Source organism: Prunus dulcis, chromosome 1 (genome assembly GCF_902201215.1).
Source record: "Prunus dulcis chromosome 1, ALMONDv2, whole genome shotgun sequence".
Lineage (NCBI taxonomy): Eukaryota > Viridiplantae > Streptophyta > Magnoliopsida > Rosales > Rosaceae > Prunus > Prunus dulcis.
In genome coordinates, this window is record NC_047650.1 from 12,556,960 (window position 1) to 12,579,871 (window position 22,912).

The 22,912-nt window shown below is 40.3% G+C and overlaps 2 protein-coding genes across 2 annotated transcripts; both read right to left on the minus strand.

Annotated features, from left to right (window-relative positions):
- Positions 1 to 14,775: 14,775 nt before the first annotated feature.
- On the minus strand, positions 14,776 to 17,030 carry LOC117636782 (sugar transport protein MST4-like). The gene is made up of 5 exons (XM_034371453.1): positions 16,781 to 17,030; positions 16,323 to 16,645; positions 16,124 to 16,248; positions 15,746 to 16,037; positions 14,776 to 15,639 (listed from the first exon to the last, which is right to left on the minus strand). Exons 1-5 carry the CDS (start codon positions 16,911 to 16,913, stop codon positions 14,977 to 14,979), a joined length of 1,536 nt encoding a protein of 511 aa, XP_034227344.1. The 5' UTR covers positions 16,914 to 17,030; the 3' UTR covers positions 14,776 to 14,976.
- Positions 17,031 to 17,438: 408 nt separating this feature from the next.
- LOC117635640 (sugar transport protein MST4-like) lies at positions 17,439 to 19,859 on the minus strand. Its single transcript, XM_034369979.1, has 5 exons — positions 19,585 to 19,859; positions 19,089 to 19,411; positions 18,847 to 18,971; positions 18,457 to 18,748; positions 17,439 to 18,363 (listed from the first exon to the last, which is right to left on the minus strand). The coding sequence occupies exons 1-5, from the start codon at positions 19,715 to 19,717 to the stop codon at positions 17,701 to 17,703; spliced, it is 1,536 nt and encodes a 511-aa protein (XP_034225870.1). The 5' UTR covers positions 19,718 to 19,859; the 3' UTR covers positions 17,439 to 17,700.
- Between the last annotated feature and the right edge of the window lie 3,053 nt (positions 19,860 to 22,912).

A 22,912-nucleotide genomic window follows, 5' to 3' on the forward strand; every position in this document is an offset into this window, starting at 1 on the left:
AATGTGCAAAACATATAATTTTTGCTTGCAGGGTTTTTCCGATTTTTCATACTTTGATTTGGTGGGAATTTGATTTTCTAGTATTTTTATTTGAATCCAAATAGGGGGTACTTCCTTATTTACATTGTAAACTTAAGTAATGGAGTAATATAAAAATAAATAAAAGTAAAAGGACAAACTTGGAGTGCACCACCACCAACTGAGCAAATGGGCAATTTGAAGCACCTCATTACACTTGTAAAAAAAACCCCTTGCGCAACCAAATTTTGCGCGACGGAAAACTATTCGTCGCTCAAAGTCACTTTGCGCGACGAAACATGAAACTTCGTCGCTCAAAGTTTTGCGCGACGAAAAACAATTCGTCGCACAAAGTCACTTCGCGCGACAAACTTTTGCGCGACGACAATACATCGTCGCCCAAAGTCTTGCGCGACCAAATTTTGTGCGACGAAAAAAAAATTCATCGCGCAAAGTCACTTCGTGCGAAAAACTTTTGCGCGACGACAATACATCGTCTCTCAAAGTCTTGCGCGACCAATTTTGGGTGACGAAAAATAATTCGTCGCTCAAAGTGACTTTGCGAGACGAAAAGTAAACTTCGTCGCACAAAGTCCTTATAAAAATAAATAAAATAAAAAAATTATTTTTAAAAAAATTTTCCATGACGTAATCCACACATTTTGTCACCTAAACCAATTTATTTTTGTTTTTTATTTTGTATGCATAACACTTACGAAATTAAACGGTATATATATTTATTAAGTAACTTTAAATTTATTATTTTAGATCGGATCGGATTTTTATTAGAAAAATATATTCTTGTTGTTCGGATTGGGTTTTTGTTAGAAAATATATATTTTAAATTGACAATCGAATTATTTCATTGTATTCATATCGGGTCAAGGAGTGTAGTAGTAAAAATCATCAAAATCGGAGTTAAAATAACCGTTAAATCTTGATTTTTCATTATAACCGTCGAAAAGTTTTATCCCCTTACTTGATCTCTGAATGTTTATTTTTTCCGATTTTTGGCGTATATGATCTCGAAGTATAAACAAACAAGTTTGATGGTTGGATCGTTGAAACTAGTTTTTTTGAATGCATATGCCATCAAAACAATATATTCACTAACAATTAAGAGTTTATTTATACTTTCGCTAAATATAACATAAGATTTTGTGGTATCCACTAGTGTAAATATTTTAAATTGAAGATCAAATTCAGTCATTGTATTCATATAGGGTCAAGGAGTGTAGCTGTAAAAAATCATCAAAATCGGAGTTAAAATAACCATTAAATCTTGATTTTTCATTTATAACCATCGAAAAGTTTTGTCCCGTTACTTGATCAATGAATGTTTATTTTTTTCCGATTTTTGGCATATATGATCTCGAAGTATAAACAAACAAGTTTGACGGTTGGATCGTTGAAACTAGTTTTGTAGAATGTGTATGCCATCAAAACAATATATTCACTAACAATTAAGAGTTTATTTATATTTTCGTTAAATATAACATAAGATTTTGTGGTATCCACTAGTGTAAATATTCTAAATTGAAGATCAAATTCAGTCATTGTATTCATATAGGGTCAAGGAGTGTAGCTGTAAAAAAATCATCAAAATCGGAGCTAAAATAACCGTTAAATCATGATTTTCATTTATAACCGTCGAAAAGTTTTGTCCCGTTACTTGATCTATGAATGTTTATTTTTTCCGATTTTTGGCGTAGATGATCTCGAAGTATAAAAAAACAAGTTTGACGGTTGGATCGTTGAAACGAGTTTCGTAGAATGCATATGCCATCAAAACAATATATTCACTAACAATTAAGAGTTTATTTATACTTTCGTTAAATATAACATAAGATTTTGTGGTATCCAATAGTGCAAATGTTTTAAATTGAAGATCAAATTCAGTCATTATATTCATATAGGGTCAAGGAGTGTAGCTGTAAAAAAAATCATCAAAATCGGAGTTAAAATAACCGTTAAATCGTGATTTTTCATTTATAACTATCGAAAAGTTTTGTCCCGTTACTAGATCTCTGAATGTTTTTTTTTTTGCGATTTTTGGGGTATACAATCTTCAAGTATATACGAACAAGTCTTATGGTTAGATCGTTGAAGTGTGTGTGTGTGTGTGTATATATATTTATTTATTAAGTAGCTTTAAATTTATTTATTTTGTACATATAACACTTAAGAAATTGAATATTATATACATTTATTAAGTAGCTTTCACCTTAATTATATTTTAAATCATAAAATAAAATATTTTTATTTTTTATTATTCATAACAATTATTTTTATAAATATTGTGCTACTAACCAATTTTTCGTCTCTCAAAAGTTTGCGCGACCAACAGTTCGTCGTGCAAAACTCAAAAAATTTGTGCGAGTACCAAAAATGGGACGCGGGTTTTTAAAATTAAAAAAAAAAACTTTAGACTTTGCGCGACCAATATTTTTTGTCGCGCAAAAATTTGGGCGGGTACCAAAAATGGGACACGGGAATTTTTTTATATAATTGTTTTAGACTTTGCGCTACCAATATGTATTTTTCCTCAGGCAAAAATTTAAAGATTTTGGCGGGTACCAAAAATGGGATGCGGGAATTTTTTTAGACTTTGCGCGACCAATATTCCTATATTCGTCGCGCAAAACTTTGCGAGACCAATATGTTTTCGTCGCGCAAAACTTTGCGCGACCAATATATATTTTTCGTCGCGCAAAAATTTGGGCGGGTACCAAAAATGGGACGCGGGAATTTTTTTATATAATTGTTTTAGACTTTGCGCGACCAATATGTATTTTTCGTCGCACAAAAATTTAAAAATTTTGGCGGGTACCAAAAATGTGATGCGGGAATTTTTTTTTAAAAAATAATTTTTTTAGACTTTGCGCGACCAATATTACTATATTCGTCGCGCAAAACTTTGCGAGACCAATATGTTTCGTCGCGCAAAACTTTGCGCGACCAATACATATTTTTCGTCGCGCAATAATTTGGGCGGGTACCAAAAATGGGACGCGGGAATTTTTTTATATAATTGTTTTAGACTTTGCGCGACCAATATGTATTTTTCGTCGCACAAAAATTTAAAAATTTTGGCGGGTACCAAAAATGGGATGAAAGATTTTTTTTTTTTCGTCGCGCAAAGTGATACGATTTTAAAAACCGAAATAACTCCTCCACCATTTTCTCTATTTCTTTCTCTACTCTTACCTCTTCTCTCTCTTTCCCTCTCCCCAAATCCCACCCTTTCTCTCACACTCACTCCTCTCACTTAATCTCTCATCTCTCTCTTCACCATCTCTGACTCTCACTCACTCTCTCATCTATCTTTTCACTATCTCTCACTCACTCACTCTCAATCTTGCCAAAAGGTATATTCTCTCCAAATTTTAAATTTTTTTCATTAATATGTGTTTTTGGAGTTAGTTTTGAGTTTGTGTGGGGTTTGGGGTTGAGTAAAGGGGAGAGATTGGAGTTTGGGTTGGATTTGTGGTATACCAATTTTAGGGGAGATTATGCATTCTTTTTTTTTTTTTTTTCTTGTTGTTATTTGACCATATTTGTTTTTTTGTAGGTAATCATCAAGACTTTGATGGCTAAAGTTGAGGATTAGGAAGCTATCAAAACATATTATCCGCCACTACCACCACAATATGCTTGCATTAGGATTTTATTATTGTACTTTGTTAATTCATGTGTACATTTTGAATATTATATATATAAATATTTATTGGATAATTTGATCACTATTTTTCATATGTAATTTTATTTTGAATATGTCAATTTAAATTAAAGTAATTAAGAAAAATCTTACAATTAAATTAAATTTAAAAAGTAAAAATTTGAATAAATTAATATAATTAAATTCATATCAATTGAAATTAAAGTGATTTAAAAAAATCATACAATTAAATTACATTTAAAAAGTAAAAATTTGAATAAATTAATATTAAAGAAATAATAAAACAAAAAGTCAAAAACCTTGCGCGACAAAATATTTTGTAGCGCAAATTATTAAATGAGTTTATTTTAATTATAAAAAATTTAAAACACAAAAATATTTCGCCGCGCAAATATTTGCACGACGTTAGTATTCGTCGCGCAAAACTCTAAAAATGTGGGCGGGTACCAAAAATGGAACGCGGGAATTTTTTATTTTTTATAAATTTTTTTGAGACTTTGCGCGACCAATGTATTTCGTCGCGCAAAACTTTGCGCGACGAATATTTTTGGTCGCGCAAACCTTTGCGCAACCAATGTGTTTCGTCGCGCAAAGTTTTGCGCGACAAATATTTTTTCGTCGCGCAAAGTCTTTCTTCACGATCTTTGCGCGACGGATTCTGGGTGACGAAGTTTTTGTCGCGTTAAAATTTGTGCGACTACAATGTATTTTGCGCGACGAAATTCTCTTCGTTGCGCAAAGTGTAAAATGTAGTAGTGTTATGCCTTAATAGATCCCCACAACACATGCGGGTACATATATATCAAAATGTAAAGTATTTGAAATAATATACATATAAAAATACATAACAGTATATTACTTTTAAAATATATAAAAACTTGAGTGGGGGCCTGCCCCTGATGTGGTCCTTCTAACATTACTCATAAGAGACTTGATCAACTCTAGTGCAACTAACTCCTCGTTAATGCCTAACAAAGCATCAAGAAAGAAAAACAACCGAAGATCAATGCCATGAGGAGTGATCCTGACCGTGTCACTAACTAAATGATCCATTTTTTACGTACGTAATTCACTCCTTGTTGCCATGAAGTCATCTAGTATATATAAATCCCTCAAACACACACTTCATTTCACCGAGCTACTCTTTTCTTAAGAACAGTTGCCTTGAGGTTGTGGACCATATACAAACTACAACATTCCTCAAATTAGATACTAAGAATTAAGGTACAGTTAAGCAGGAAAACTATGGCAGGTGGTGGCTTTGATGTATGGGGATGGTAAACTTGGTGTAGCTCTCTCCTGCCGTAGCCTCCCCTCGTGGATGCGACCTGCGCTTGTCCTTGTTCCTGTTGTTAAATCCGTCGCCTCTTTGGCCTGCCCGCTTAGTTGGCTGATCTTTATACTTTGTAGACTTCTTTGCGGGGATTCGATCGTCATCCCAGAGCGCGTAGCGTTCCGCAGTCGCTTAGACCTCTGCCAGAGTCTAGCTGGGAGTGATAGTCAGCTGGCGGTACAAGTCGTGCTCAGCTGAAAGACCTTTCTTGAAAGCGGACGACGCGATTCGGTCGTCACATCCTACAATGTTCGCCTTTTCTGCCTTGAATCTCTTGATATAATCTCGAAGGGATTCGTTAGACTTCTTGTGCAGGTTGTACAAGTGGTCAGGGTTGTTCTTGATTGCCCGGTAAGATGTGTATTCTTTGGTGAAGACGTAAGCTAGCTCCTTAAAGCTGCTGATCGACCTCGATGGTAGGGTGTGGGACCAGTCTTGGGCTGCTCCTCACAAAGTTATCTTAAATACCTTGCACATTAGCGCGTCGTCAGCCTGGTGGAGGATCATAACACTTTTGAAGTGTTTTAAGTGGCTCTCGGGATCGGAATCCCCTTTGAAGTGTATGAACGAGGGTGTCGAGAATCGCTTTGGGTGAGCGGCCTACTCAATATCGAGGGTGAAAGGCGTAGAGTTCACCTGGTCCATCTCCTTACGTAGTGAATCCTCGAAGTTTCCTCCAGTCTTCAAGTCTCGAAGTCGGTTATTCACGAGCTTCTCAACGTCTTCTGCACATATTGCTAGTCGGTTACGTTGGCGACCTCCACGAGATTGACTGACTTCCTCATTGTCCTCCGAGGGTCGACCTTCTTGCCTACGCTGCCTAGTTGAAGTGTTGGTGGACTGCGCTTGTGAAAGATTCTATGTAGCTTGTCGACGAGAATTGGTTCTTCGAGAGTGAGTAAAAGAACGTCTTTCCTCGTGGTCCTTATTGTGAGGGATCCAACTGGCCTCCCTGGGGGCCTAGCCTTTCGAGAACGCTTCTCTACAAGTATACAGCTGAACGTCTTTCTTCTCGATCCTCGTTGCGATGATTGTTTGGCTGACCTCCTTGGGGGACTAGCCTTTGATGTACATTTCCTTGCGGGCCCAAGCGGGCGCGGACGTCGAGTCGTCTATTGGCACGTTCGTCCATCCTTCTCTCCTCGCCCGGTTGTCCAAGGCCAAGGTTTTGAGCAAAGCCTATTTGGTTAAGGAGCTGCCTCAGAAGATTGCTTTGGTCGTCCATCCTCAGAGCTAGCTGGTCAACTCTCAGATTAAGGTCTGCTTGATTTCGTGGATCGGGATGAGAGAAGTGTGTGGAGCCCAACTACACACGGGCTAAGTTTTCATTGGAGGTGTATGCGGGAGCGCGCGTCGAGCATGGAAGCAATGAAGGGAATGCTTGAAGTTGCTCCAAGACCGGGCCTAAGTCAGCGGTGGTAACGAGTCCACCTTGATGGAAAGTTCCACCATGTTCGGCGGCGGTGGTGAGAGGTGGCGGTGCCACCATGTCGATCGCTGGATCGTGGGTGGAGTGGCTTTGGGCCGTCGCGGATCTAGCCATCTCGGCGGCTTTGCCTCTCGTGTTCATGCTTCCAACCATGGTTGTTTGGAAGGCTTCGACGGATTGGAAAATAGGAGGAACGGATTCCTTGAGCACGCGTTGAGTATAACTCGTGCTCTCAATGAAAGCATCAATTTGTGGGAGCAAATTTCCCCACGAGAATATTCGGTTCCGAAGATTCCCCTTTCTTCTTCGCCGCCTCTTTCTCCTTGCAAAATAGAACAAATAATGTAACACCCCGACCCCAAATTTCCACAAATTTAACCCTTATTTAATTATTTAATTATTTAAGGGTATTTTAGTCATATTTTTAACCGGAGAGAGTTTGGGACCGTGACTTGTATTTTTGGATAGGTCGCACTGAGACGAGTTCATAGACACGTAGTGGGCTTGAATCGGAGTTGTAACGAGAGAGTTATGGTCAAAAGAAACCCAGTGGCACAATCGTAAATATTTCGAAATGGGATTTTTTATAAAAATCAGATTTTTCCCTCTCTCTCTCTCTCTCCCTGCGCGCAGAACAGCCCCCCCCTGTTACTGTTCACAGCGGTGGTTTTTGGGCCACCACCGTCGCATCCGGCCACCACTGGGGGTGGCACCGGTCCCAAAAGAACCGTGCCATCTTCCTCTTCCCATCCCGACCAATCTCAGCCACCGGAACCTCCTGTGCTCGCCGAAAAATGCAAAAATTCGACCGGTTTTAACCCAAATTTCAAGGAGCTCGTTCTCTCTCATTTCTTCTCCAAATTTGACGAGTAAGGTATGGTTTTCCACCTATTTTCTATGCTCTAGCTGATGGTTGGATAGGATTTCGTTAATTTTGAGCTCAGGATAGCTGATCTTCGATTTGAAATTCTGCCAATTTTGGGAGTTTGTTTTCGGCCATTTCCAGCCACTTTTTGGGGGTTGTCCAAGAACAAAAGTGACTCCAAATGGGGTGTTTTACCTAGGGTAGGAGTTTGGAGTCTCGGTTCCAAGATTTTTCGACGGACCGTAATCGCTTTGGACATCCGGTCTGCCCGCGCGTGTGACGGCGCGTGGGCGAGGGTGGTGGCATGTCTCTGGGCAGTTTTGAGGTCCTCGTGCGGTCACGAGCGCTTAGGATTTCGCGGATCTCAATTCGGACGTCGTTTGACTATCGAACGGATATCGCCTATCAAGCGTTATCCGGGTTCGATAGGTTGGGACCGTTGGATTGGTCTCGAAAATAATATATGTTAAACTAGGTATTTTTAGGATCGTGAATCGGAGCCCCGGATGTTCCGATTTAATAATTTAAAGATTATATTTTATATTATCCGTTAGGTCGTGCGATCTTGAGTGATCCGACCGTCCGATCTGAACCAAACTTGCAGGACGAGTGTCCTATACCTTATAGAACCCATAGGAACTTTCGGATCGGAGTTTGGAGGTCGTGGTCCCCGTGGGCTCGTTTGACCAGGGTTAGGGTAGTTTGACCCTTGGTTGACCGTGAGTCTCCCGAAGTAATCTCACCTTCCCTGGGGGATTATCGGGTGCTAGACTGTTGTTGGGATTTACGCAATATTAGAATTAAAATATAATTATATGGTTGTACAAGGGTACAACAGAGTCTAGAATGTCAGTTGAAGTGCTATATGCACTACCTCAAGTACCTCCCCGGATTTTGGATTCACTACGAGTACCATCAAGTGAAAGTTAGGTCCCACGTGGCGTAGGTTATCCGGCGTGCGAACAGACCCCATACGTGGCGTTGGTTGTACCAGCGTATGGGGAGATATGTGATATGATGTTCAGGTCTCACGTGGCGTAGGTTATCCGGCGTTGAGACAGGCCCCATACGTGGCGTTGGTTGTACCGGCGTATGGGGAGATTGTGAGATACTGTGTTGAGGTCGCACGTGGCGTAGGTTATCCGGCGTGTCGACAGACCCCATACGTGGCGTTGGTTGTACCGGCGTATGGGGAGATATGTGATAGTATGGCATGGTCGCACGTGGCGTAGGTTATCCGGCGTTGACAGACCCCATACGTGGCGTTGGTTGTACCGGCGTATGGGGAGATTATGTGGAATACAGAGAAATGAAATGAGGTATCGCCTGAGTGTGGAATTGGGTTTTACGAGAGAACTACGTGTGGCTTGATCCCTCAAGGAGGGTACGTAGGCAGCCTAAGGTTGTTAGGTGCAGCCGCAGACTAAATGTTAGTCATAATTTATATTTGAATTTATTATTACCTTGTTTACGACATGAATTGACCTGTTAGCGGGTTTGGTAGTTTGTTGAGAATTTTTGGAAGGCCGAAGGCAATTTATGTAAATTGCATGAATTTATATTGTGCATGCTGCCAGTTGGGGATATTAAATGTGTTTTTATGCAGGTTGGAATTTTGGGAAATGTCCCATTTATAGGGGAGACTCTGCCGAAATTTCGGCAGAAAGTCTCGGTCTTTAGTAAGTGGGCCCGGCATCGGGGTGATGTCAGGAATTCCAAAGGATTTGTCTCGAATTTTGGGAAAATTCGGGGCGGGTCCTTTCAGTTGGTATCAGAGCTCTAGGTTCAATTTCCTATGGACCCTGCACCTTATGTGCATCCTTAAGTTGTGGGGATCAAAATGGGTTCCATCTCGGAATGGCACTTTGCGACGTTGAGTCCGCATGGGCGGGAGGATAGGGTGTTGATCAACCTGCTTATAGGGATCCTCCATTGCCTGAACATGTTGCTAATTTTCGACTGTATGCCTTGAGCAACGAGTCGAAGATACTAAGAGCACAACCCTTCTCTAGGACGAGCAACTCCCCGACATTGGATCAAGGGGTCCAAGGTCTGAGAGGTGGCATTAGTATAATCGAAATCACAAGTGTGGAAGAGATTATGAGAAAGAGGCTCGTGTGTGGTGGGAATACTATGGTCAAATCGAAGGGGAAGACCCAAATGGATTGAGTAATCCTACCTATGGAGATGGAGAGTACTTGGGGGTCTCCTCTCTTGTGAGCACGTCTGAGTAGAGATCTTTCATCGGAATCAGAAATGGATCGTGGTCGAGAGAGATCGATGATGATTACAATTCGGTAAAAATGATCCTTTCTGACCTTCCTTTCAAAGCATCGTGTTGGCAATGCTGCCTATCGATTCTGAAGAAAGAAGGAAAATATCAACAAGTCAAAGAACGTGGATCCTCTTTTAGTAGGACAACTAGAAGAGAATCAAATCACAAATGGAGGCGTCTAGCCTTCCAAGGAAGAGCCGGGGGTCCCGAATGGTAAATGCGGGCCCAATACTCATAACCCTTTGAGTGACAGGTCGGAAATTTCGGGGACGAAATTTTTATAAGGGGGGTAGTCTGTAACACCCCGACCCCAAATTTCCCAAATTTAACCCTTATTTAATTATTTAAGGGTATTTTAGTCATATTTTTAACCGGAGAGAGTTTGGGACCGTGACTTGTATTTTTGGATAGGTCGCACTGAGACGAGTTCATAGACATGTAGTGGGCTCGAATCGGAGTTGTAACGAGAGAGATATGGTCAAAAGAAACCCAGTGGCACAACCGTAAATATTTTGAAATGGGATTTTTTATAAAAATCAGATTTTTCCCTCTCTCTCTCTCTCTCTCTCTCTCTCTCTCTCCCTGCGCGCAGAACAGCACCCCCTGTTACTGTTCACAGCGGTGGTTTTTGGGCCACCACCGTCGCATCCGGCCACCGCTGGGGGTGGCACCGGTCCCAAAAGAACCGTGCCATCTTCCTCTTCCCATCCCGACCAATCTCAGCCACCGGAACCTCCTGTGCTCGCCGGAAAATGCAAAAATCCGACCGGTTTTAACCCAAATTTCAAGGAGCTTGTTCTCTCTCATTTCTTCTCCAAATTTGACGAGTAAGGTATGGTTTTCCACCTATTTTCTATGCTCTAGCTGATGGTTGGATAGGATTTCGTTAATTTTGAGCCTAGGATAGCTGATCTTCGATTTGAAATTCTGCCGATTTTGGGAGTTTGTTTTCGGCCATTTTCGGCCACTTTTTGGGGTAGGTTCAAGAACAAAAGTGGCTCCAAATAGGGTGTTTTACCTAGGGTAGGAGTTTGGAGTCTCGGTTCCAAGATTTTTCGACGGACCGTAATCTCTTTGGACACCCGGTCTGCCCGCGCGTGTGGCGGCGCGTGGGCCAGGGTGGTGGCGTGTCTCTGGACAGTTTTGAGGTCCTCGTGCCGTCACGAGGGCGTAGGATTTCGCGGATCACAATTCAGACGTCGTTTGACTATCGAACGGACATCGCCTATCGGGCGTTATCCGTGTTCGATAGGTTGGGACCATTGGATGGTCTCGAAAATATTATATGTTAAACTAGGTATTTTTAGGATCGTGGAGGAATTCACGGATCGTGAATCGGAGCCCCGGATGTTCCGATTTAATAATTTAAAGATTATATTTTATATTATCCGTTAGGTCGTGCGATCGTGAGCGATCCGACCGTCCAATCTGAACCAAACTTGCAGGACGAGTGTCCTATACCTTATAGAACCCATAGGAACTTTCGGATCGGAGTTTGGAGGTCGTGGTCCCCGTGGGCTCGTTTGACCAGGGTTAGGGTAGTTTGACCCTTGGTTGACCGTGAGTCTCCCGAAGTAATCTCACCTTCCCAGGGGGATTATCGGGTGCTAGACTGTTGTTGGGATTTACGCAATATTAGAATAAAAATATAATTATATATGTTTGTACAAGGGTACAAAAGAGTCTAGAATGTCAGTTTGGAGTGCTATACGCACTACCTTAAGTACCTCCCCGGATTTTGGATTCACTACGAGTACCATCAAGTGAAAGTTAGGTCCCACGTGGCGTAGGTTATCCGGCGTGCGAACAGACCCCATACGTGGCGTTGGTTGTACCAGCGTATGGGGAGATATGTGATATGATGTTCAGGTCTCACGTGGCGTAGGTTATCCGGCGTTGAGACAGGCCCCATACGTGGCGTTGGTTGTACCGGCGTATGGGGAGAGATGTGACATATGATGTTAGGTCTCGCGTGGCGTAGGTTATCCGGCGTTGAGACAGACCCCATACGTGGCGTTGGTTGTACCGGCGTATGGGGAGTTATGTGATATGATGTGCAGGTCTCGCGTGGCGTAGGTTATCCGGCGTTGAGACAGACCCCATACGTGGCGTTGGTTGTACCGGCGTATGGGGAGATTATGTGGAATACAGAGAAGTGAAATGAGGTATCGCCTGAGTGTGGAATTGGGTTTTACGAGAGAACTACGTGTGGCTTGATCCCTCAAGGAGGGTACGTAGGCAGCCTAAGGTTGTTAGGTGCAGCCGCAGACTAAATGTTAGTCATAATTTATATTTGAATTTATTATTACCTTGTTTACGACATGAATTGACCTGTTAGCGGGTTTGGTAGTTTGTTGAGAATTTTTGGAAGGCCAAAGGCCATTTATATAAATTGCATGAATTTATATTGTGCATGCTGCCAGTTGGGGATATTAAATGTGTTTTTATGCAGGTTGGAATTTTGGAAAATGTCCCATTTATAGGGGAGACTCTGCCGAAATTTCGGCAGAAAGTCTCGGTCTTTAGTAAGTGGGACCGGCATCGGGGTGATGTCAGGAATTCCAAAGGATTTGTCTCGGATTTTGGAAAAATTCGGGGCGGGTCCTTTCAAATAAGATGACCACACCCGGGGGGTGTTGGCCAAAAGCCCTCCGATGCCTAAGTCAGTTCAATCGATCCGTAGAGAAACGATAACTAAAATAGGGTACTGGATGTGTTTATAATATAAATCGGGCGACCGGAGCTTTATGTAAAAAAGAGAGAGAGAGAGAGAGAGAGAGAGAAGAGGTGGCTAGGGTTTGAGAGGAATTTTCTGTAGAGATTTTAGTAATAGTTCTGACGTACCTCAATCCTTGTGCTATGCTTTTATAGTGGTTTCGGAGGCTAGGGTTTTAGAGGAATAATTCCGTAGACGGAAGGGAATTATTCCTCCCCTTTTTGGAATTGATTTGATTAATTAGGGATTTGATTAATTATGATAAATCAAATCCCTAATTGTGGTAGGTATCAAATCAAATCCTGATTCAATTAGGTAACTCCTCATTTAATTGGGAATCGTGGTAATTAACCAAATCAATTCTCAACCTAATTAGGTAACGTTCAATTTAATTGGGTAATTCTCAATTAAATTGAGTAACTCCCAATTAGGTTGATTAATTCCTAATTAGGTCGAATAATCCCCAAATAGAATGAATTATTTAACCTAGGGTTTGATTTAATTAGGTTCCCATAGTAATTTAATTGGTGCCCCCTCATTTAACTGTAATTATGTACTTTGGTGGACACCACACCACTGTACCATCAAAGTAACCAAAAAGGTCGTAACCCTCAAGAACTGACTGAATTTGTTATCTCCTTTTCAACAAATTATCCTCATGTACTTTACTCAAAATCATGCCAAGTAAACCATCAGTTTTGGGTGAAATTGACGACATGATGAACAAGAAACAGATGGCATCAGAAAACAATACACAGAAGGACAGCTTCGTGCCACAAAACAATTACAATTGAAGAACAAGAAAAGTCGAAGAAGCTGAAGATTACACGCAGAACCAAGTCCATGCTCTGATACCAAGATAACCAGAAAGGAAGGTTCAATGGAAGAAGACGAAAATGAAAAGCTTTTCTGATTTTCTTCAATCTGTTAGAGATACAAATGAGACTCTCTAAGCTTTGTAGCTTGTTTTAGTCTTAACTAATTCTTTACAACCGTAACAACTTCTAACCGTGTCTCTAACTAACAGACGTGAAATAGACATGCCTGACTAGTGCTACCATATTTATTTCTACAGAATTTTCCATATGTTCCTTTCTTTGTCTGCCAACAGTCAATATGTCCCTATATGCCTAAGGCCGGCCATAAGCTTTTTGTGACCCCTCTCGAAAATAAAATGGTAGGTTCTTTCTAAACTCCCACATGAAGAAATGTAAAAAATTGACAAGGTTCAATTAATTGAGATTATTGTTTAATAAAAGTGTCACAAAACATATATGTTTATAGTAGCGGTCAAGAGCTAACAATTTGTAACTTAATACGAAACTAACCACGCATTTAGACCCAATGCATAATGCTTCTCATGATTTGGACTAATTATTTTTCAAGTGTGACTAAACAAATAGACGAGCACATTGAATTAACTGTTGAAAGTGTTTGTCCCACATTGAAATATTAAGGGACCTAGCCTAGGTTTATAAAGAGTTGGGCTACTCCCCCTATTGCCAATTGGTTTTTGGGTGGAACCTCAACTTCCTTCATGGTATCAGAGCAAGGCTTCACGTGTTTGGCCCAATGGCCACACGTGCTCCCACATCACTCAATATGTGTTGTCCACGTATTAGGCTTGAAAGTTCGCCACACGTGCGGGGGCATGTTGAGAGTGTTGGTCCCACATTGAAATGTTAAGGGACCTAGCTTAGGTTTATAAGGAGTTGGGCTATTCTCCCCATTGCCAATTGGTTTTGGGGTGGAACCTCAACTTCATTCATTAACTACCTCTCAGGATGAGGTTAGGAAATGTGGTCCTTCTAATGCCTAACCGAGCAATCAAGAAAGAAAACCAACCATGGATCATGCCATGGGGAAGGATCTTGACCATGACACAGACTAAATCATGCCTTTTTCTATGAAAGTTTACTCGTTGTTTGCCATGACTCTCTTCACGCTCTTCTTAATTCCTGAGACGAAAGGCGTCCCTATTGAAGAGATGACTGAGAGAGTATGGAAGAAGCACTGGTTTTGGAAGCGATATATGGATGAAATCGAAGATAATCCCAAGGCCCAGGCAAATGCTTAAACCATCTTACGGCGTATGCAGGGCAGTTGTTAATTTTGTTTGGTTTGTTATGTCTTTAGAAATTTTCTTTCAATTTTGTTCATCACAATTGTACATATTATTGCAATTGTATATCACTACAATTGTACATTTTTCATATTTCCATAATATTAAAGATTTTAGCAATGCATTTTTGAGCTCTCCTTTCTCTTATGCTTTCATTTTGTTGAGAGAGAGGAGAGCTCAAAAACATCTCTCTCGATCGGGATAAACATTATTTCTTGTTATCCTCTTCATTTTGACAAGTTTGCTTTAAGAAAAACACAATTCATCAAAATCCATGCAGATCGATAGGGGGCAGTTCCGACAATTGAATTGATAAACGAAATCAAAAGAAGGAAATGTAAACCAAGAGGGGCCTGCAGGAATACATTTTGTTCAAATATTGCCTCTCAGAAAATAAATTAGCAGATTATTTGGCAAGCAGAGAGGGCGTGTTGTGAGGCTACTAGAACCAAAGAAGAACTATTAAGCCTCAAATTCAGGGAACTTGTAAAATCTAATAAACCACCAAGCAGATAATAAACTATCTGAATTCAGATAGTTCAAGCATGCAACTTGCCCTTAGGATCATCTTCTACGTCATCCATGAATCGCTTCCAGAACCAGTGTTGCTTCCAAACTCTTTCTGTCATCTCTTCAATAGGGACACCCTTGGTCTCAGGAATTAAGACCACAACGAAAATTGTCATGACAAAGACCCAAAATGTGAAGAAGAGGAAAATGCCAAACTTCATGTTGCAAAGCATTGAGAGGAAGGCCTGTGCTATGATAAAGGTGAAGAGCATGTTGGTACAGACAGCCACACTCTGGCCTGCTGAGCGGGCCTCTAATGGGAATGTTTCGCTAGGGATCAACCACCCGAGAGGTCCCCAAGACCACGCGAAGGATGAAACAAAACTGCAAACCATAAGCACCACAATAATTGCCAAGCCATGGCCAAGGTTGTTAGAGTGATCCTTCACTTTGAGTCCCATTATTATTGCAACCACCAATTGAGAAAGGAACATTTGGACACCGGCTTCTAACAATAGCACGCGCCGACCAGCTCTGTCAACAAAGTATATTGATACAACGGTTGAGAGGACATTGACAGCTCCTGTGATAACAGCTGAGTAGAGGGAAGCATCACTCTTAAATCCCAAGGTCTGGAACAAAACTGGAGCGTAGAACATGACTGCGTTAATGCCAGTGAATTGCTGGAAAATCTGTAGGCATGTAAAACATAACATGTGAGACTATCTGATATGCGTTAAATGTAACTAAGATTTTGAAATGCCTTGGTTAGCACAAGTTCTAGTATAGTTGCGGCACCTGCATCCAAATTGCAATGACCAATTGAGGCCTGTTCCTACGCTTAAGGAGGTTTCTGAAAGGATGCTTCACTTCTTTTGCCACACGACTTGCCTCCACAATCTCTAAGAATTCTGGATCCACATTGTCAACACCCCTAATCCTTTTAAGAACTGCTTTTCCTTCCTCCAACTTACCTCGTTCGATCAAACTGTTAGGTGTGTCTACCACAATGAGAGACCCAATAGTCAGCATACCTGCTGGAATGCCAGCCAAACCTAGTGACACTCTCCATCCATATCCCCCTTCAATTCTGTGCCAGAAAAAGTACATTAATTAATCACTCGTGTCTAATTACCGGTTATGATTAATGGAATATTAGGGAGGATGGTGGCTTACTTGGCAGTTCCATAATTAATAAGATTTGCGAAAAGAATGCCAATGGTGATATTTAGCTGGAAGAGTATGTTAAGTGCCCCGCGAATTCTTGTGGGTGCAATCTCCGAAAGAAAAAGCGGCACTGCCTGTACTTATATTCATTAATTAGTAAAACCTAGCATGTTATAGAAAAAGCTAAGATTAGGAAATAATTATGTACCTGGTTAGCAAAACCAACTCCACAACCAAGCAAGATCCTCCCAATGATAAGCATGGCAAGGTTAACAGCTGCAGCATTAAAAACTGTTCCGACTACAAAGAAAACCCCAGCAATGAACATGGTGAGCTTTCGCCCCAGGGATCGGGTTGTGTACGACGCAAAGAAGGTTGAAATTAAAGCAGCGAGGTACAAGGAAGATGTGAACAACTGCAAGCCTTGATTGTCGTATTTGCAGTAGTTGCTATCAAGTCCAGTCTCTTGAGTCTTCTTATAAACAACCGGGAAGAATTGTTTCAGGAAAGAAGGCATGGATGTAACACCCCCTGCATCCATCACAATGATCACACGTGTCAAATTAATTAAATTAAGAAAGAATGTTAATTAAATTTTTAACCCCAAAAAAAAAAAAAGGTTAATTAATTTTACGTGAATGATATGAAAAGCTCCACAATGCCTACCTGAAATACCAACATCATAACCGAACATGAGGCCTCCGCTAGCGGCCATTATGCAAGACATGATCACTAGAGGCGTGATCTTTGCTTCAAAGTCTCCGCCTCCCGATGCGGCCCCAAAGCCACCTCCTGCCATTGTTTCTGCTTCCTATTTAAGTACTCAAACTTATTTCGCTACACTTTGATTCTGCGTATTTAATTTGATGAATGCGGATACTTGTATATACTAGCCAACCTCAATGACACTGTTTTGAAAAACTAGCTCGCTGAAATGAAATGTGTACTTGAGGGGTTTATATACTAGGTGACCTCAGGGCAACAGCCAGTGAACTTTCCTAGAAAAAGGCATGATTTAGTCTGTACCATGGTCAGGATCCTTCGCCATGGCATGATCTATGGTTGGTTTTGATTGCTTGGTCAGGCATTAAAGCGAAATTCGTTGAACTAGTACATCTAAAGTTGATCGAGTCTGTCTAAAGTTGGTTTTGATTGCTTGGCCACACATTTCCTAACCTTATCATGTGGTGGTTAATTCGTTAACTAGTACATCTTGCATATGTCTTAAAATGGATGTTTGCCACAAGGTAAACCAGATGTACTAACCTACGAATATTTTTAATTTGTTTTGAATAATATATTTTAAGATAGACCAGATCATGCGTGACATAACAATAAAAGATAAACCTTACATTAATCGGCGAAAGTAACAATTATTAAAGCAATTGCCATGCAGAGTGTAGTCTATACACTGCTGACAAGTACTTTGCTAGGAATGAAATTGAAGCTACGTTCAAAGGAAGAAAAACAAATCAAATGGCTTGGGGGTGCGAGATGAAGGTCTACTAGAACTAAACAAGAACTCCTAAAACTTAAATTCGTGGAAATTGTAAAATCTAAGAACCCTGCAGGCAAGGATAAGTGCTTTAAGCATTTGCCTGGGCCTTGGGATTATCTTCGACTTCATCCATATATCGCTTCCAGAACCAGTGCTTCTTCCATACTCTCTCAGTCATCTCTTCAATAGGGACACCTTTCGTCTCGGGAATTAAGAAGAGAGTAAAGAGAGTCATGGCGAAGACCCAAATTGCGAAGAACAAGAAAATGGCAAACATCATGTGGCAAAGCATTGAGAGGAAGGCCTGGGCTATAATAAAGGTGAAGAGCATGTTGAAAAAGACAGCCACACTTTGGCCGGCTGAGCGAGCATCTAGTGCGAAAATCTCACTTGGAATCAACCACCCAAGAGGTCCCCAAGACCATGCAAAGGATGCAACGAAACTGCACACGAAAACCAGCACAAGAATTCCCAAGCCATGGCCGAGGTTGTTCACGTCGTCCTTCAGTTTGATTCCGAGCACTACTGTAATCACAATTTGAGAAAGGAACATTTGAACACCCGCTTCTAGCAGGAGCACGCGGCGACCAGCTCTGTCCACAAAGTAGATTGATACAACAGTTGAGAGGACATTGACAGCTCCTGTTATGGCGGATGAGTAAAGGGAAGCGTCACTCTTAAATCCCAAGGTCTTGAACAAAACGGGAGCGTAGAACATAATTGCGTTAATGCCAGTCAATTGCTGGAAAATCTGTATGCACGTACAAACATAACATGTCAGACTATCTAATAATATGTGATTGTGAAAACTAGTTAACACAACAATAGGCTATAGTCGCAGCACCTGCATGCAGATTGCAATGACCAGTTGAGGCCTGTTTCTGCGCTTAAGGAGATTTCTGAAGGGATGCTTCACTTCATTAGCGGCACGACTGGCCTCAACAATTTCTAAGAACTCTGGTTCGACGTTGTCAACACCGCGAATCTTTTTAAGAATCGCTTTCCCTTCCTCCATCTTACCGCGAGCAATCAAACTGTTAGGAGTGTCTGTTACAATGAGAGACCCCATGGTTAACAAGAGTGCTGGAATGGCAGCTAAACCCAGTGATATCCTCCATCCATTTGGCCCTGACATTCTGCATGCAGGTGGTACATAGCACAACTTCATTACACCTTAATTATATGTGATTAATATTTATAACTAGCTAATAATTAATTATATTGGCTTAATTACTTGGAAGTTCCATAGTTGATCATGTTTGCTACAAGAATGCCAATGGTGCACATCAGCTGGAAGAGTATATTTAGTGACCCACGAATTCTTGTGGGTGCAACCTCCGAAAGGAAAAGTGGCACCGCCTGTAATCAATCATATAGATATCCATTAATTACATGGAATTAAATTTATGAATATTATGTGTTCAAACTACAAATCCTTATAATGGAAATTAAGATAAGATTAAGAGTTAATTAAACCTGGTTTGCAAAACCAACTCCACAACCAAGTAAGATCCTGCCAATGATAAGCATGGCAAGGTTAACAGCTGCAGCATTGAAAACTGTTCCGACGAGGAAGAAAATCCCCGCCATCAACATGGTTAGCTTTCGGCCTAGCGATTTGGTTGTGTAGGACGCAACGAAGGTAGCTACCAAAGCAGCGAGGTACAATGAAGACGTGAACAGCTGCAAGCCCTGATTATCGTATTTACAGTAATTGCTTTCAAGTCCGGGCTGGCTGTTCTTCTTATACACTGTTGGGAAGAATTCCCTCAGGAACTCCGGCATGGATGTAACACCCCCTGCATGATCAATTATAGTTTGATCATTAGACTACATTATAAATTAATTATGTTTACATACGTAGTATCAAATAATTTTTAATTAATTGTGTTTTAAGTAAGACCAATATATAACCATTTGCTTCCATGCATGAGAACATAGCTAGCTAGCTCTTTGCTACATACGTACGTACCGGAAATACCAACGTCATAACCAAACATGAGGCCTCCGCTGGAGGCCAATATGCAAGAAATGATCACAAGAGGTGTGATCTTTGCCTCAAAGTCTCCTCCTCCCGTCCCGGTCCCAAATCCACCACCCGCCATGGTTTCTGCTTCTTAATCAAGTTAGAACTCGAACTTACTTCGCTACAGTTTATTTCTTATAGTATCTAATTACACATAAGTATTTTGCATTTATTTATCTACGAGATGACCTCTATCAAACTGAAGAAGAAAAGGAAGAAGAAGAGACTTTGCTCGGTGAAATGAGGTGTGTGTTCTTCAGGGGCTTATATATACCAGACGACCTGAAGACCTAAAGGCGACAGAGAGTGAACCACGTAGAAAATGGATGACTGTCGTGACTTAGTAAGTTCCATGGACAGGACCTTTCCACATTGGATGGTCAACTGTTGATGTACGTACTCTTCATTCCTGTAGCTTTGCTTAGTCTTAGTCGTGTCCAAGATACATTTAGACAACCCAAAATTATCCAGCTAAAATTGTCATATCGAGTCATTGAAATGATCTGATCCGCATAGTAATATGTATATTTTGAGACTTCTATTTATAAGCCAAATCTGTTATGTTTTAACAATATTACTTAAAAGAATATTTTTGCTCATCACCTTAACCCAAGTGCACCATTATCTCCACTTTCAACCCAAGATTTCTCTAAATTGTTAAACCATAATAGCACAATATACCCTAACTCGTTGAGTTAGAGGAAGAGGATTGAAGGTGCTTCTTAAAAAAATAAAAATAAAACTGCACTTAACGGAAGATAACAGAATGTCTATAAATTGTAAATTTTGGAAAACACAATGACCAATTTTGGCTAAATTTTTTTTTCAGTGATCAAATTGAATTTCCATATAAAACCCAGTGACAAAAAAATTATTTAACCCTTTAAATTACACAAAGGATGGAAGCCTAGTGAAAATTCAATTCTCAATGCAATCATTTGTTAAAATTTGGGAATATTAAGATTGGGTGTGTAATTGGGTCCCTATATTTACATTGCTTGAATATAGGGGTGTGCGATTAAAGGATTCACTACTACAAAAAAGCAAAAAGACGACGGTAAACCACCGTCGTGTATTCAGTTTTTCAATGGTCGTGGAATCCACCGTCATCTTTTCCCTCATAAACCACGACGCTAAAACACCGTCGTTGTTAAAATATACAACGTCATCAACAAATACAAAACGACGTCTTTGTACTGCAAAAAGAACTAAAAAAGCAGCCGAGGATGAGAATAGACGACCAACTCTTAAACAAACCGTCGTAAAAAAGGAAAAATATGACACATATTAACAGAACAAGGCCGCAAGATATACATACAACGACGAAAATTAAAATACGACGCCGTTAAATATTATTTTCACGACACTAAAAAATATGACGTCTTTAAATACATAAGAAGACGACGTTATTTAATCCTACTACGTCGCCTATATAAAAACAGCCGTCGTAAAACAAAATTTTCCACTTCGATTTTTCTATAAAAGATGACGTGGAAATAGTTGTCAGTGTCATTATTTACGATGTATGTATTTATAGAGTAGACGTTGAACAACGAAACAACGTCGGTTACAAATATATGGGAGTCGTATTACAAAATTTATACGTCCTATCTTCAGAAACAAACAACGACGATAAATATTAGACGTTGTTAAATACAACAACGTCGAAAACAAATAAAAACAGACGTGTTTAGTCTGCTAAAGTTTTAAAAATTTGTCGAGGATGAGAATAGACGACCAACTCAAACAAATAACCGTCGTTAAAAAGGAAAAATATGACACATATTGAAAGAACAAGGCCGCAAGATAGACATACAACAACGAAAACTAAACACTACGCCGTTAAATACAATTTTCACGACAAGAAAAAATATGACATCTTTAAATACATGAGAAGACGACGTTATTGAAATATACTACGTCTCTTATTTAAAAATAACCGTCGTGAAATAAATTTTCCACTTCGATTTTTCTAAAAAAGATGACGTGTAAATAGTTGTCAGTGTCATTATATACGACGTATGTATTTATGTAGTTGACGTTGAAATGCTAAACAACGTCGGTGGCATTTATATAGTGGACGTTGTATTTATATGTATTCATTACTCACGACGCACTTATTAATGTAGACGACGTTGAGCTTCTAAACAACGTCATTATTTACGACGCACGTATTAAACAACGTCGGTTCCAAATTAATGTTCAGATAATTTATCTCGTTTTTTAGACGTCGGTATTATGGGATTGGAGTCGTGTTATTTTGAATTACATGGCGGTTCTTAATCCTTCCCCGACGTGATATCCTGGATAATTGCTCCACAATAGCGTCGTGGTTCTTCATTGTTACGTTGCTTTAAGACATCGGTAAATATGCTGAATAAATGGTTAACCATAACGTCGTGTTTTATTTGAACAGACGTCGTTTTTTATGCAGAATATAATGATGTAATCTGGATCCAGTATTTTTTGCACTGATTGTTTTGTGGCCAAAACCTGTATAATGAAAGTGAAGAAATGACATTAAAATATATTACAAAATTAATGTCATACACTGCCAATTACATAAGCATCATTCAATCCATATATCTTCACACCCACCTCGAATATTTTGACTACCTAACTCACCCACCAATTCATCAAATGTGTCAACATTTGGCATCCCTCTAGTAAATGGCTCACACTCAATTATCACATCACCTAAGACTTCATCACCAATAACATCATTATATTCTCTATTAGTGACAGGACCCGCCCCGGAATTTCCCCGTAGACCGGAGAGGACCCCGTCTTTGTTCCGACATCACCCCGATGCCGGGCCCACTTACTAGAAACCGAGACGCTTTACCAAAATTTTGGCAGAGTCCCCCCTATAAATTTAAGAAACCCAACAGATTTCAACCTGCAACAAAATACACAACAAACCCAACCAGCAGCATGCTTTAAAACGAACAAACAATTTACAATGAAATGGCCTCAGGCCTCACAAATCAAACCCTAACAGGGCGATAACAGAGCATGTCTAAGAACTTCAATTTCAACAAAACAGAGTTCAAAGGAAATAACATGAAGAAAGAGTCCTACGAAGGTTCAAGGCTCGGAAGCGCACGATCCGGCTCTGCTGCGGAGCTCAGTCAACTACTGGCTGGGGGGCGCAAAACAGAAAATTGTGAGTGGACAAAAATAAATTCAGTTCAGTGTAAACCAACGTAGTATAACCCCACCGTTTAGAAAACCATGCAAGAAATTCCATGCATCTTAAAACCTTCATACTCAA